The sequence below is a fragment of the Salmo trutta genome, chromosome 36 (genome assembly GCF_901001165.1).
Source record: "Salmo trutta chromosome 36, fSalTru1.1, whole genome shotgun sequence".
Taxonomy (NCBI): domain Eukaryota; kingdom Metazoa; phylum Chordata; class Actinopteri; order Salmoniformes; family Salmonidae; genus Salmo; species Salmo trutta.
In genome coordinates this window covers 6,883,120-6,898,083 of record NC_042992.1, presented here as the reverse complement: position 1 = coordinate 6,898,083, position 14,964 = coordinate 6,883,120, and the positions used below count along the sequence as shown (strand labels likewise).

General features: G+C 49.0%; 1 protein-coding gene across 2 annotated transcripts; it reads left to right on the top strand.

Moving 5' to 3' along the window:
• The first annotated feature begins 4,513 nt into the window (after positions 1-4,513).
• LOC115176323 (macoilin-1-like) lies at positions 4,514-14,677 on the top strand. 2 transcript variants are annotated; one of them, XM_029736268.1, is made up of 11 exons: positions 4,514-4,778; positions 6,013-6,154; positions 6,459-6,585; positions 6,968-7,091; positions 7,353-7,531; positions 8,571-9,183; positions 9,711-9,869; positions 11,169-11,351; positions 13,047-13,167; positions 13,804-13,978; positions 14,411-14,677. In XM_029736268.1, the coding sequence occupies exons 1-11, from the start codon at positions 4,699-4,701 to the stop codon at positions 14,611-14,613; spliced, it is 2,106 nt and encodes a 701-aa protein (XP_029592128.1). In that variant the 5' UTR covers positions 4,514-4,698; the 3' UTR covers positions 14,614-14,677. The 2 variants fall into 2 exon arrangements, with proteins under 2 accessions (XP_029592128.1, XP_029592127.1); XM_029736267.1 differs by having other exon boundaries at positions 8,568-9,183.
• Positions 14,678-14,964: the final 287 nt, after the last annotated feature.

The window sequence follows — 14,964 nt, the reverse complement described above, 5'->3', positions numbered from 1 at the left end:
GCATGTCAGAGCAAAAACCAAGCAATGAGGTCGAAGGAATTGTACGTAAAGCTCCAGGACAGGATTGTGTCGAGGCACAGATCTGGGGAAGGGTATCAAAATATTTCTGCAGCATTGAAGGTCCCCAAGAACACAGTGGCCTCCATCATTCTTAAAGGGAAGAAGTTTGGAACCACCAAGACTCTTCCTAATGCTGGCTGCCCAGCCAAACTGAGTAATCGAGGGAGATGGGCCTTGGTCAAGGAGAATGGTCACTCTGACAGAGCTCCAGAGTTCCTCTGTGGAGATGGGAGAACCTTCCAGAAGTACAACCATCTCTGCAGCACTCCACCAATCAGGCCTTTATGGTAGTGGCCAGATGGAAGCCACTCCTCCGTAAAAGGCACATGACAGCCCACTTGGAGTTTGCCAAAAGGCACCTAAAAGACTCTCAGACCATGAGAAACAAGATTCTCTGGTATGATGAAACCAAGATTGAACTCTTTGGCCTGATTGCCAAGCATCACGTCTGGAGGAAACCTGGCACAATCCTGGAATAAGAATATAATAACATTCAAAGGAGTGGCAGGTAGCCTAGCGGTTAGCGCATTGGGGCATTAACTGAAAGGTTGCTAGTTTGAATCCGACAAGGTGAAGAATCTGGCGATGTGCCCTTGAGCAAAGCACTGAACCATAATTGCTCCAGGGTTTGGCGTTGATAATGGCTGACTGTGACCCAAGTCTCCGAAGGTGTCTCAAGAGGATTTGGGACATGCACATTTTTTTAAATCCAATTTACACATGCATATAATACAAGTACATAAATGAAATAGGACAAATATAAGCCCCCAAAAAAGTATTTTATTGATTTATTATTATTAAACCTTGCATTCTTTGTGCAAGGTTTCTTCTCTATTGAGACTTCTTGCATTGATTATTTTCCTAGCAAAAATAACATTCAAATGCAATGCAGTCATTAAAGTGCATGGATACCATACTGAATGTTACATTGGACGCAGCAGTTGATCAGTCACTAACAGTATTTGAAAATTGTTTTAGTAAATCTATTAGTCCAACATAAAACGGAAAACAAAGAATTTTGACATTTCACAATTCAAATCAAATTTGTATTAGTCACATGCGCCGAATACAACAAATAATTTCATGTCTACTGAGGGGGAATAGGTTTTGTCGTGCCCTCTTCACGACTGTCTTGGTGTGCTTGGACCATGTTAGTTTGTTGGTTATGTGGACACCAAAGAACTTGAAGCTCTCAACCTGCTCCACTACAGCCCCGTCGATGAGAATGGGGGCATGCTCGGTCCTCCTTTTCCTGTAGTCCACAATAATCTCCTTTGTCTTGATCACGTTGAGGGAGTGGTTGTTGTCCTGGCACCACACGGTCAGGTCTCTGACCTCCTCCCAAAAGGCTGTCTCGTCGTTGTTGGTAATCAGGCCAACTACTCTTGTGTCATCGGTAAACTTAATGATGGTGTTGGAGTCATGCAGTCATGAGTGAACAGGGAGTACAGGAGGGGACTGAGCACGCAGCCCTGAGGGGCCCCTGTGTTGTGGATCAGCGTGGAGGATGTGTTGTTACCTACCCTTACCACCTGGGGGTGGCCCGTCAGGAAGTCCAGGATCCAGTTGCAGAGGGAGGTGTTTAGGCCCAGGGTCCTAAGCTTATTGATGAGCTTTGAGGGTACTATGGTGTTGAACGCTGAGCTGTAGTCAATGAATAGCATTCTCACGTAGGTGTTCCTTTTGTCCAGGTGGGAAAGGGCAGTGTGGAGTGCAATAGAGATTGCATCATCTGTGGATCTGTTGGTGCGGTATGCAAATTGGAGTGGGTCTAGGGTTTCTGGGATAATGGTGTTGTGAGCCATGACCAGCCTTTCAAAGCATTTCATGGCTACAGACGTGAGTGCTACAGGTTGGTAGTCATTTAGGCAGGTTACCTTAGTGTTCTGGGGAACAGGGACTATGGTGGTCTGCTTAAAACATGTTGGTATTACAGGGACACATGCATGTTTGTGTTATTTGCCTCGAAGCGAGCAAAGAAGTTGTTTAGCTCGTCTAGTAGGCTCGCGTCACTGGGCAGCTCTCGGCTGTGCTGCTTCCCTTTGTAGTCTGTAATGCTTTGCAAGCCCTGCCACATCCGACGAGCGTCAGAGACAGTGTAGTACGATTCGATCTTAGTCCTGTATTTGCGGTCTTATCCATGTTAATTTGTGACGTGTGAATTACTTGACGTGCTCACATGAACAAATACACAAAAGACAAAAACTCATTAACCACAGGATTACATTCCTAAATGATAACAGTAATAATTTTTGCCTTTTGAATGTAAAATATAAAACACCCTTTAGCATTGGGAATAGGAAACAAATGCTTGCTCAGAGAATTGCAATGAGAACAGAACTCCCTAATGTGCATCTTTTGTTTCATGACCATTGACAGATACTTTCATTTATTTTACCTTTATTTAACTAGGCAAGTCAGTTAAGAACAAATTCTTATTTTCAATGACGGCCTAGGAACAGTGGGTTAACTGGCTTGTTGAAGGACAGAATGACAGATTTTTACCTTGTCAGCTCGGGGATTCGATCTTGCAACCTTTCGGTTACTTGTCCAGCACTCTAACCACTTGGCTACCCTGCCGCCCCATATCATGAGGATTTTATCATTGTTTTTACACCCCAAATAGCTGTCACCTTCAATATCCTTACATGAAGGGAAGAAAGAAGACAAAGAAGTACTGGCCAGTATTTCCTATACCTCTATATAGGCATTAGGCGGGTGTAATGAAATGTAGCTAGCTCAAACATCATCAAACTTCATCTTCTGTCCCTGGAAGGCCAGTATCACAGTCTGCTGCTCCTTCATCTTCTATCCCTGGAAGGCCAGTATCACAGTCTGCTGCTCCTTCATCTTCTATCCCTGGAAGGCCAGTATCACAGTCTGCTGCTCCTTCATCTTCTATCCCTGGAAGGCCAGTATCACAGTCTGCTGCTCCTTCATCTTCTATCCCTGGAAGGCCAGTATCACAGTCTGCTGCTCCTTCATCTTCTATCCCTGGAAGGCCAGTATCACAGTCTGCTGCTCCTTCATCTTCTATCCCTGGAAGGCCAGTATCACAGTCTGCTGCTCCTTCATCTTCTATCCCTGGAAAACCAGTATCACAGTCTGCGGTTCCTTCATCTTCTATCCCTGGAAGGCCAGTATCACAGTCTGCTGCTCCTTCATCTTCTATCCCTGGAAGGCCAGTATCACAGTCTGCTTCCTTCATTTTCTTACTGGCCTCCCATAGCCTGCAGTGAAGGGGTGGTGGAGATCCCTCTGGGTTCCTGTTGCCTGCCAAAGTCTCCCCTTCCCCGGCCTCTTCCCCTGCCATGTCCCCCTCTGCCCCAGTTCTGGAAGTCCCTTCCTCTCCCTCCTCCTCAGCCCATACCCCTGCCTCCATCTCTACCTCCTCCTCGGCCCATACCCCTGCCTCCATCTCTACCTCCTCCTCGGCCCATACCCCTGCCTCCATCTCTACCTCCTCCTCGGCCCATACCCCTGCCTCCATCTCTACCTCCTCCTCGGCCCATACCCCTGCCTCCATCTCTACCTCCTCCTCAGCCCATACCCCTGCCTCCATCTCTACCTCCTCCTCGGCCCATACCCCTGTCTCCATCTATACCTCCTCCTCGGCCCATACCCCTGCCTCCATCTCTCCCTCCTCCTCGGCCCATACCCCTGCCTCCATCTATACCTCCTCCTCGGCCCATACCCCTGCCTCCATCTCTACCTCCTCCTCGGCCCATACCCCTGCCTCCATCTCTACCTCCTCCTCGGCCCATACCCCTGCCTCCATCTCTACCTCCTCCTCGGCCCATACCCCTGCCTCCATCTCTACCTCCTCCTCGGCCCATACCCCTGCCTCCATCTCTACCTCCTCCTCAGCCCATACCCCTGCCTCCATCTCTACCTCCTCCTCGGCCCATACCCCTGCCTCCATCTCTCCCTCCTCCTCGGCCCATACCCCTGCCTCCATCTCTCCCTCCACCCGTCTCCATTGGTTTCTATTCTCTCTGTGGGTGATACCTGTGAATGACATAGCTAGATCCACAACATTAGCTAGGTAGTTAGCTAGTATGTAACATACACATACAGTAGAAGTAAAGGTAAATACAATGGAATAATAAAAGCTACCTTAGCGGTACATTAAAGTTATTATGGTGGCTAACGTCCCAGTAACAGCTAACAGGGCTAGCTAGCTAACGTTAGCATATTTACAAGCATGGCCGAGGACACAGTGTGGTGTAAGTGCATTTGTAAGGACTTTTGACGTTAACAAAACAATATATAGAGGTGACGGCTTTATTTTAATAACAGACAACAGTAATCACAGCGGACATCATTTAAATTGAATGAAAATCACTCAAACCTTCAAAGTACAAACATTGAAATAGGAGAAATATTTCCTCCATCCTTGGAGGCAGACATTTTTCTTACGTATGAATGACGTACGTGCGTCGTGGCGTCGTGCGTCGTGGCGTGTGACGCGAAAGGGGGCGGGCCCACGATACAGTGTTTTTATTTCTTTCTTTGTTTCATGTCCAGAAAAAAACAACAATGGTGTATATTTGTAGAAATGTTCATATCTGATCGTACGCCTGACATTTCAGTAATAATTACCGGATTTGTATCAGAACCGAATCCACAGGAGGGAGGATGAAGCGGCGCAATGCGGACTGCAGCAAGCTCCGACGGCCGTTAAAACGGAACCGAATCACCGAGGGTATATATAGCAGGTACCGACGAAACAAAGTGGCTCTAGTTAAGGGGGACATGATCGTACAATAATGGCGTCTGAGATATATCAGACGAGACACTTTTAGCTGTCGTGTAGTGTGTCAAATACCCCCCCCCCCCTTTTGCGTTAACGTTACTATTCATGTGTCGTTTTCTAACGTGTTATTACACGTTAGAAAACCTGGTTGTGAAGAGGCCTTGCTATGTAACATTAGCTAAATAGCAGCTGCTTGCTATTCTGACCGTTTCAGGGATTTGTTCCAACATGTAAACAATACCGACTGCGTTCACATTTGACGACAAAAAACCCCCAAAACAAATGGCATATTGCACGGTTTAATTAGTGTCTACTGATTTAGTTAGCTGGCCATCCAAGCCAAACATGACAACATGTTCTTTGTATACACACTCACTGTCTGGTAGCCCTGTATTACTAGCTAGCTCGTTACCCAAAAGCTTGACTGTTCATATACACCTGTGAACACTTCAGTATATTGATCACACAGCAAAGCAGCTGTTTGGTAGAACCGACACGGGTTTTAATGTTCTTTCTGATCTTCTCATAGACATACGCCACTGTCTGGCACAGTTCTAGGTTATGTATTTCTGGCCTTGTACAGTATGAACAAAGAGTATAGCTCTGGACCAGAGCTTAGTATGAAGCGGACTGAAAAGCAGTACAATTGTACAACCAGGAATCTGTATATCAACTAGTTGGGGCTGAAGTTAAGGATTTATTAAAGAACACATTTCAATTAACATTTTTTTCTGTTATTCATTGCAAATGCCTCTTTTTAAAACAATATCTGGACAACGTGTGGTCATGTGGTTGCAGATTACCTCGTGACTGTAATCAGGATAAAGATGTTCCATCTATAAACACTGAATGACTGTTGTACTGATCATATCACAGGGAGCTTTTGACTAGCTCTGATCCAGGGCGGTACTGACACATGTTCCATTACTAGTTAGTAGAGGAACACACTAACACCTTGGACCAGAGCTAGTTTTCATCCAGCCTCTTTGTTTTTACTGTTTGGCACCCTCTCTCTCTCTCTCGCTCTCTATCTCTCTCTCTCTCTCTCTCAGGTTGTGTCTAAAGAAATCCCACAATGTTTCGCTCATGCTTTCTCTCGTTCTCTCTCGTTCTCTGTCTTTGTCTCTAACTCTGTCTCTAACTCTCTATCGCTCTCTGTCTTTGTCTCTCTCTCTGTCTCTCTCTCTCTCTCTCAGTACGTTCCTGTATCTGAAGTTTCTGGTGGTGTGGGTGCTGGTGCTGCTGGCAGACTTTGTGTTGGAGTTCAGGTTTGAGTACCTGTGGCCCTTCTGGCTCTTCATACGCAGTGTCTATGACTCATTCAGATACCAGGGGCTGGTAAGTGTGTGTGTGTGTGTGTGTGTGTGTGTGTGTGTGTGTGTGTGTGTGTGTGTGTGTGTGTGTGTGTGTGTGTGTGTGTGTGTGTGTGTGTGTGTGTGTGTGTGTGTGTGTGTGTGTGTGTGTGTGTGTGTAAAAGTGAATGTGTGTAAGACAGAGTGTATTCATGAGATTTTGACACGGAAGATGGCTGCACAATTGTATATTATTGCATACTGACTACATTTCTCTCTCCCTCTCTCTCTGTCTCTCTCTCTCTGTCTCTCTCTCGGTCTTTCTCTGTCTCTCTCTGTCTCTCTCTCAGGCGTTCTCAGTGTTCTTTGTGTGTGTGGCGTTTACATCTGACATCATCTGCCTCCTCTTTATCCCTGTCCAATGGCTGTTCTTCGCTGCCAGCACCTACGTGTGGGTCCAGTACGTCTGGCACACAGGTACGTTAACACCAGCTCTCTCTCTGTTCCAGATTTAGATAGATTTCTCTTTCCTATGATGCATTGGGGTTTAATCCTGGGTGATCATGTGATTCATATGTTTATGTATACCCAATTATCAAATGTGTATGTACTGTACATTTTTATATATTCAAAATATGCATGTACAAAATACATTTTGTATTTCTTTGTCTGCGTTCACACAAGCAGCCCAATTTTGATATTCTTTCCACTAATTGGTCTTTTGACAAATCAGATCAGATTGTGCAAATAATTGGGCAAAAAGATCATAATTGGTTTGCCTGTGTAAACGCCGGCGTTTAACTCTCACACTGTCCCCCATCTGGGGCCCTTCCCCCCCCCCCCCCCCCCCGTTGCACAGAGAGAGGAGTGTGTCTACCCACCGTATCGCTATGGATACTGTTTGTTTACATGGAAGCTGCCATCCGCTTCAAGGACCTGAAGAACTTCCATGTGGACCTGTGTCGGCCCTTCGCTGCTCACTGGTAACCTTGTCACCTGTTTTTATAACCCTACCCCGTCTATCTTATTGCATTGTGTCATTGGGGCCTTTTAATGCACAAGACCAAGCATATTGTATTTGCTCAGGCAATGTTCTTTTTTAAATAATTAGTCAAACAGTCCTACTTGTAACAAGACACCTATAGACTTCTTCAACAAAAGTCAAACTGTTCTTCTTCTATGCTGCACAGGAAGTAGAAATGACTGGTAACCATAACAACAGTTTGTTTCTCCCCCCCTGTCAGTATTGGCTACCCCGTGGTGACTCTGGGCTTTGGCTTTAAGAGTTACGTCAGCTATAGGATGAGACTGAGGAAACAGAAGGAGGTGCAGAAGGAGAATGAGTTTTACATGCAGCTCCTACAGCAAGCTCTGCCCCCAGAGCAACAGTTGCTACAGAGACAGGAGAGAGAGGCAGAGGAGGGTAAGTAGGGCCCTCAGTCTTTTTTGTTGTTGTTTTTGTTGCCTGATTCCGTATTTTTCTCTCCCAAATTCAGTTTTCTCCTGTTTTTGTTTTTGACTGTTTTTTCCCCCTCCCACCTTTTTTTTTTTAAATATAAAAAATAAAATACAAATTGGATGTTCCAAGTCCACAACATTGCTTAAACCACATTAGGAGACTACTTTTGAGGTCTGTGAAAAACATCTTTGACATTTTGGGTGTAGTTGCCCTTTAATGCAAGTGTGAACCGGCAAGAGACCGTTGTTTGGTTAGCGATGTTTCTGTTGCGCTCATGTGATTTGCAGAGTTTGCAAAACAAATGGCCACTGGATTGATGCAAATAATCATGATATCATCCTGCCAGGTAGGCTACTTTGTAGTTAACATTTTGGGAAAGTCTTCCTGCTCTACTAGGCGATGGTTATCGTTAGCATCATCGCTAACGGCTACACCAACTCATCCCTGTGCCGTTTCAGAAAGTTGCAGGAAAATATGAATCACTGATGCGTTTAAGTTAATGTCTTATGATTCACTTGGGCAAATTTTTATGTATTTTCTAGTAAATTCATAAGCTCTGATTCAGAGGGGTTAAATGTGGAAGATGCATTTCAGTTGAATGCATTCAGTTGTACATCTGACTAGGTATCCCCCCGTTCCCCTTGCCTTCAATGCACTTAGTTGATTTCATACTAAGTTCAATACATTTAGTTGATTTCCTACTAAGTTCAATACATTTAGTTGATTTCCTACTAAGTTCAATACATATATATATTTTTTTATATTGTTGAATTCCGTTTTTAATGTCTGTGTATACACACACACACACACACACACACACACACACACACACACACACAGGTTTCTACACCAGCCTCTATTCCCCGTCAGAGCGTTCTTCCACACCCTCCCTATCCTAGAGCAGCACATGCTCCAACAGCACCTTCCATCAAAAGTGAGATCCAAACACGTTCACATTGCTGTTATCTTATCTGACCTCTTCCTCGCCTCCTCTTTCTAGCAGCCATGGCTAAAGGTGTGTCATCAGAGATGGACTTAGCCCCTCCGGTCTCCCAAAACGGGGCTACACCCGGCAAGAAGAACCCCGTTAACTCTTCTGTCCCCTTACCGGAACTGGAGTACCGGGAGAAAGGGAGAGACGGCAACAGCAAGGAGCGGGAGGGCAAACAACAACAACAACACACAATAGGAATCAACAACAACAACAGTATCCTCCACACACTGGACTCCACGTTACAGGAGACAGAGTATATGGATAACATGGGGGGGAAGAGACTGAACAACGACCTCGGTAGAGGAGAAATCACACACACTCCCAAAGAGGAGGAGGAGGTGGTGGGAGGAGGAGGAGAGAACACACACACTCCTAAAGAGGAGGTGGGGGGAACAGGGGGAGGAGGGAAAAACTACAAAAACGCCAGAGGAGGAGGCGGTGTGGCCACCAACTCCTCACCTCGGAATCACAGCTCCACCAATGGGAGCGTGCCGTCGTCTGGCTCGTCCAATAAGAACGAGAAGAAGCAGAAGTCGGCGGGGAAAGGAGCAGCCAATCAGAAGGATCCCGTGGAGAACTGCATTCCCAACAATCAACTGGGCAAGCCGGAAGCTCTCGTGCGGTAAGAAACACACACACAACCATAGCCAACGTACACATGCAGACCGACACCAAGACGGACCTAGAAATACAGCAGGAAAAGAGCCAGGTTCCACCTTGGTGGTGTTTGGGTGTTTACCATGTCATTGACTGTGCAGTCGGGCGTCAGATTTCATACGATGTGCTGTCATGATAAACACACATTCAGACCTTATGAGATCTGGCAGGAAACTGCTATGTAGTCTACCTGATGCATAGTTCTCTCTCTCTCTCTCTAACCCCCCTCCTTTCTCTATCCCCCCTCTCTCTCTATCCCACCTCTCTTTCTCTCCTCTCTCTCTCTCCTCTCTCTCTCTATCCCACCTCTCTTCCTCTCCTCTCTCTCTCTCCCTTTCTCTCTTCTCTCTCTCTCTCTCTCTGTCTCTCTTTCTCTCTCTCTCTCTCTCTTCTCTCTTCTCTCTCTCTTCTCTCTCTCTTCTCTCTCTCTCTCTCTCTCCTCTCTCTCTCTCTCTTCTCTCTCTCTTCTCTCTCTCTTCTCTCTCTCTCTAGGTTGGAGCAGGATGTGAAACGGCTGAAGGCAGACCTGCAGGCGAGCCGTCAGCTGGAGTCAGATTTACGTTCTCACCTCTCCTCCCTGACCAGCCAGGACAGGAGTCTGCGCTCAGAGCTGGGCCAGCTGCGACAAGACAACGAGATGCTGCAGAACAAGTAGGAACACACACACACACACACACACACACACACACACTCGAGGCTTGGAACAAAGCCAATGTTTTCATGGTGGTGTAGAGGATCGGCCTGAGCAGCGCTGTGTGGAGGATCGGCCTGAGCAGCGCTGTGTGGAGGGTCGGCCTGAGCAGCGCTGTGTAGAGGATCGGCCTGAGCAGCGCTGTGTAGAGGATCGGCCTGAGCAGCGCTGTGTGGAGGATCGGCCTGAGCAGCGCTGTGTGGAGGATCGGCCTGAGCAGCGCTGTGTGTAGGATCGGCCTGAGCAGCGCTGTGTAGAGGATCGGCCTGAGCAGCGCTGTGTGTAGGATCGGCCTGAGCAGCACTGTGTGGTGGATCGGCCTGAGCAGCGCTGTGTGGTGGATCGGCCTGAGCAGCGCTGTGTAGAGGATCGGCCTGAGCAGCGCTGTGTAGAGGATCGGCCTGAGCAGCGCTGTGTAGAGGATCGGCCTGAGCAGCGCTGTGTGGTGGATCGGCCTGAGCAGCGCTGTGTAGAGGATCGGCCTGAGCAGCGCTGTGTAGAGGATCGGCCTGAGCAGCGCTGTGTAGAGGGTCGGCCTGAGCAGCGCTGTGTGGTGGGTCGGCCTGAGCAGCGCTGTGTGGTGGGTCGGCCTGAGCAGCGCTGTGTGGTGGATCGGCCTGAGCAGCGCTGTGTGGTGGGTCGGCCTGAGCAGCGCTGTGTGGTGGATCGGCCTGAGCAGCGCTGTGTAGAGGATCGGCCTGAGCAGCGCTGTGTGGTGGATCGGCCTGAGCAGCGCTGTGTAGAGGATCGGCCTGAGCAGCGCTGTGTGGTGGATCGGCCTGAGCAGCGCTGTGTAGAGGATCGGCCTGAGCAGCGCTGTGTAGAGGATCGGCCTGAGCAGCGCTGTGTAGAGGATCGGCCTGAGCAGCGCTGTGTAGAGGATCGGCCTGAGCAGCGCTGTGTAGAGGGTCGGTCTGAGCAGCGCTGTGTGTAGGATCGGCCTGAGCAGCACTGTGTGGTGGATCGGCCTGAGCAGCGCTGTGTGTAGGATCGGCCTGAGCAGCGCTGTGTAGAGGATCGGCCTGAGCATAATATCACTCATCTTGATCACATAACAGGTGTTTTGTTTTGAATGCAAGGTGACCTGCAGATCAGGGAACATACAGATTCTTAGAAACTGTGTGTGTGTGTGTGTGTGTGTGTGTGTGTGTGTGTGTGTGTGTGTGTGTGTGTCTGTGTCTGTGTCTGTGTCTGTGTGTGTGTGTGTGTGTGTGTGTGTGTGTGTGTGTGTGTGTGTGTGTGTGTGTGTGTGTGTGTAGGCTCTACAGTGCTGTCCAGGCCAAGCAGAAGGACAAGCAGACTGTCTCCCAGCTAGAGAAGAGGCTGAAGGCAGAGCAGGAGGCGCGGGCGCTGGCGGAGAAACAGCTGGCTGAGGAGAGGAAGAGGAAGAAAGTGGAGGAAGCCACCGCAGCCCGGGCTGTAGCACTGGCCGCAGCCTCCAGGTATCCTGCTATCTGTTTTCCTCTCTCTCTCTATCCCCCCTCTCTCTCCCTCCTCTCTCTATCTCACCTCTCTACCCCCCTCTCTCTCTCAATCCCCCCTCTCTCTCGCTATCCCCTCCTCTCTCTCTATCCTCCCTCTCTCTCTCTCTCTCTCTCTCTCTCTCTCTATGCCCTCCTCCTCTCTCTATCCCCCCTCTCTCTCTATCCCCTCCTCTCTCTTTATCCCCTCCTCTCTCTCTATCCTCTCTCCCTCTCTCTCTCTCTCTATCCCCTCCTCTCTCCCTCCTCTCTCTATCCCCCCTCTCTCTCTATCCCCTCCTCTCTCTTTATCCCCCCCTCTCTATCCCCCCTCTCTCTTTATCCCCTCTTCTCTCTCCCTCCTCTCTATCCCCCTCTCCCTCTATCCCCCCTCTCTCTCTATCCCCTCCTCTCTCTTTGTCCCTCTCTCTCTATCCCCTCCTCTCTCCCTCCTCTCTCTATCCCCCCCTCTCTCTATCCCCCCTCTCTCTCTATCCCCCTCTCTCTTTATCCCCTCTTCTCTCTCCCTCCTCTCTATCCCCCCTCTCTCTATCCCCCCTCTTTCTAACCCCCCTCTCTCTCTCTATCCCCTCTCTCTCTCTATCCCCTCTCTCTCTATCCCCTTCTCTCTCTCTATCCCCTCCTCTCTCTCTATCCCCTCCTCTCTCTCTATCCCCTCCTCTCTCTCTATCCCCTCCTCTCTCTCTATCCCCTCCTCTCTCCCTCCTCTCTCTATCCCCCCCTCTCTCTATCCCCCCCTCTCTCTCTCTATCCCCTCCTCTCTCTTTACCCCCCCCTCTCTATCCCCCCTCTCTCTTTATCCCCTCTTCTCTCTCCCTCCTCTCTATCCCCCTCTCCCTCTATCCCCCCTCTCTATCCCCTCCTCTCTCTCTATCCCCCCTCTCTCTCTATCCCCTCCTCTCTCTTTATCCCTCTCTCTCTATCCCCTCCTCTCTCCCTCCTCTCTCTATCCCCCCCTCTCTCTATCCCCCCTCTCTCTCTATCCCCCTCTCTCTTTATCCCCTCTTCTCTCTCCCTCCTCTCTATCCCCCCTCTCTCTATCCCCCCTCTTTCTAACCCCCCTCTCTCTCTCTATCCCCTCTCTCTCTCTATCCCCTCTCTCTCTATCCCCTTCTCTCTCTCTATCCCCCCCCTCTCTCCATCCTCTCTCTATCCTCTCTCTCTATCCCCTCCTCTCTCTCTATCCCCTCCTCTCTCTCTATCCCCTCCTCTCTCTCTCTCTCTCTCTCTATCCTCTCCTCTCTGTCTTCCCTCTCCTCTCTCTATCCCCTCCTCTCTCTCTCTCTCTATCCTCTCCTCTCTGTCTACCCTCTCCTCTCTCTATCCCCTCCTCTCTCTCTATCCCCCGCTCTTTCTATCCTCCGCTCTCTCTTTCCCCCTCTCTCTTTATCCTCCCCTCTCTCTCTATCCCCTGCTCTCTCTTTATCCCCCCCTCTCTCTCTATCCCCCCTCTCTCTATCCCCCCCTCTCTCTCTATCCCCCTCTCTCTCTCTATCCCTCCCTCACTCTATCTCCTCTCTCTCTATCCCCCCTCTCTATCCCCCCTCTCTCTATCTATCCCCTCCCTTCTCTCTCATACAAATATATTGAACAGTGATTCTTCCCCCTGTAACTCCTGTTTTCTGTAGCGTTCATTTTTCCTTTTCTCTCTGTCAGGGGTGAGTGTACTGACTCCCTGCGTGGTCGGATCAGAGAGTTGGAGACGGAGTGTAAGAAACTCAGCATCGACATGAAACTCAAAGAAGAGCACATAAGAGAGCTGGAGGGGAAATGCCAGGTGAGTTTACATTACTTTAGATACTTCCTGGATCCTTTCTGTGATGTGTTCACTGTGAGAACCAAAGCAGGGTGCTGCTGATTCCTTACTGGGACACGGCTGAAACTAGATTGTGGCTGAAAACATGTTCCTTTGCTTCATTTACTCACTGTTCCAGATCGACTTACAGTAGTGAGTGCATAAATGTTCTTACATGTTCATACTGGACCCCCCCCCGTGGGAATGGAACCCACAATCCTGGCATTGCAAGGACCGTGTTCTACCAACTGAGCCACACTGGACACCTTATGAGGAGTTAGTTTTGTGTTTTCAGATGGTCATGATGAGGTATGGCTGTCTAATCTCTATTCTCGCTCCTCGCTCCTTTCTCTCCTCCCTCTCTCTCCTCCCTCTCTCTCCTCGCTCCTCTCTCTCCTCGCTCCTCGCTCCTTTCTCTCCTCCCTCTCTCTCCTCCCTCTCTCTCCTCGCTCCTCTCTCTCATCCCTCCTCGCTCCTTTCTCTCCTCCCTCTTCTCTCTCCTCCCTCCTCTCTCCTCCCTCCTGTCTCTCCTCCCTCCTCCGGTCTCTCCTCCCTCCTCCGGTCTCTCCTCCCTCTTGTTTCTCCCTCCTCCTGTCTCTCCCCCCCTCCTCTCTCTAGGAGCTGCGTAAGTACAAGGAGAATGAGAAGGACATGGAGGTGTTAATGTCGGCGCTGTCGGCCATGCAGGATAAAACCCAGCACCTGGAGAACAGCCTGTCTGCTGAGACCAGGATCAAACTAGACCTCTTCTCTGCCCTGGGGGACGCCAAAAGACAGCTGGAGATCGCACAAGGTACAGTTCCCTTACCTGACCCACTACCGCAGTACTACAGCGACCGGCTTCTAGCTGAGTCATTGTGTTCATAGACTCTAGGATCAAACTCTGACGGCTGGGGATTCCACAAGGTACAGTAACATTTACCTCAGGTTTTCATCTACCATTACATAAACGGGATGCTCCACAAGGTACAGTAACATTTACCTCAGGTTTTCATTTTCCTTTACATAAACAGGATGCTTCTCAAGGTTCAGTAACATTTACCTCAGGTTTTCATCTACCATTACATAAACGGGATGCTCCACAAGGTATACAAGGTGTTCTGCTATTCGACCCAGAGATGTAAATTAGCAACACAAAGAAAATGTCAACAAAGTGAGAAGACACATTTCCTACTGTGATCTAACACTCCTCTCTCTCTCTCTCTCTCCCTCCTCCTTCCCCCAGGTCAGATCCACCAGAGAGACCAGGAGATAGCAGAGTTGAAGCAGAAGATAGCTGAGGTGATGGCGGTGATGCCCAGCATCTCCTACAGCAACGACAGCAGCAGCCTCAGCCCCGTTACCCCACACTACTCCTCCAAGTTCATGGACAATAGTCCCTCTTCCCTGGATCCCAACGCTTCTGTCTACCAGCCACTCAAAAAGTGACAATAACACACACATTAATACACACACACACACAAAAACACACACACACACACACTTACAAGAATACAGATTTACATAGACTGCATACGTAGTCACATCCACCCATACATCCGTAGTCACATCCACCCATACATACGTAGTCACAGCCACCCATACATACGTAGTCACAGCCACCCATACATACATCCGTAGTCACAGCCACCCATACATACGTAGTCACATCCACCCATACATCCGTAGTCGCATCCACCCATACATACGTAGTCACAGCCACCCATACATACGTAGTCACAGCCACCCATACATCCGTAGTCACAGCCACCCATACATACGTAGTCACAGCCACCCATA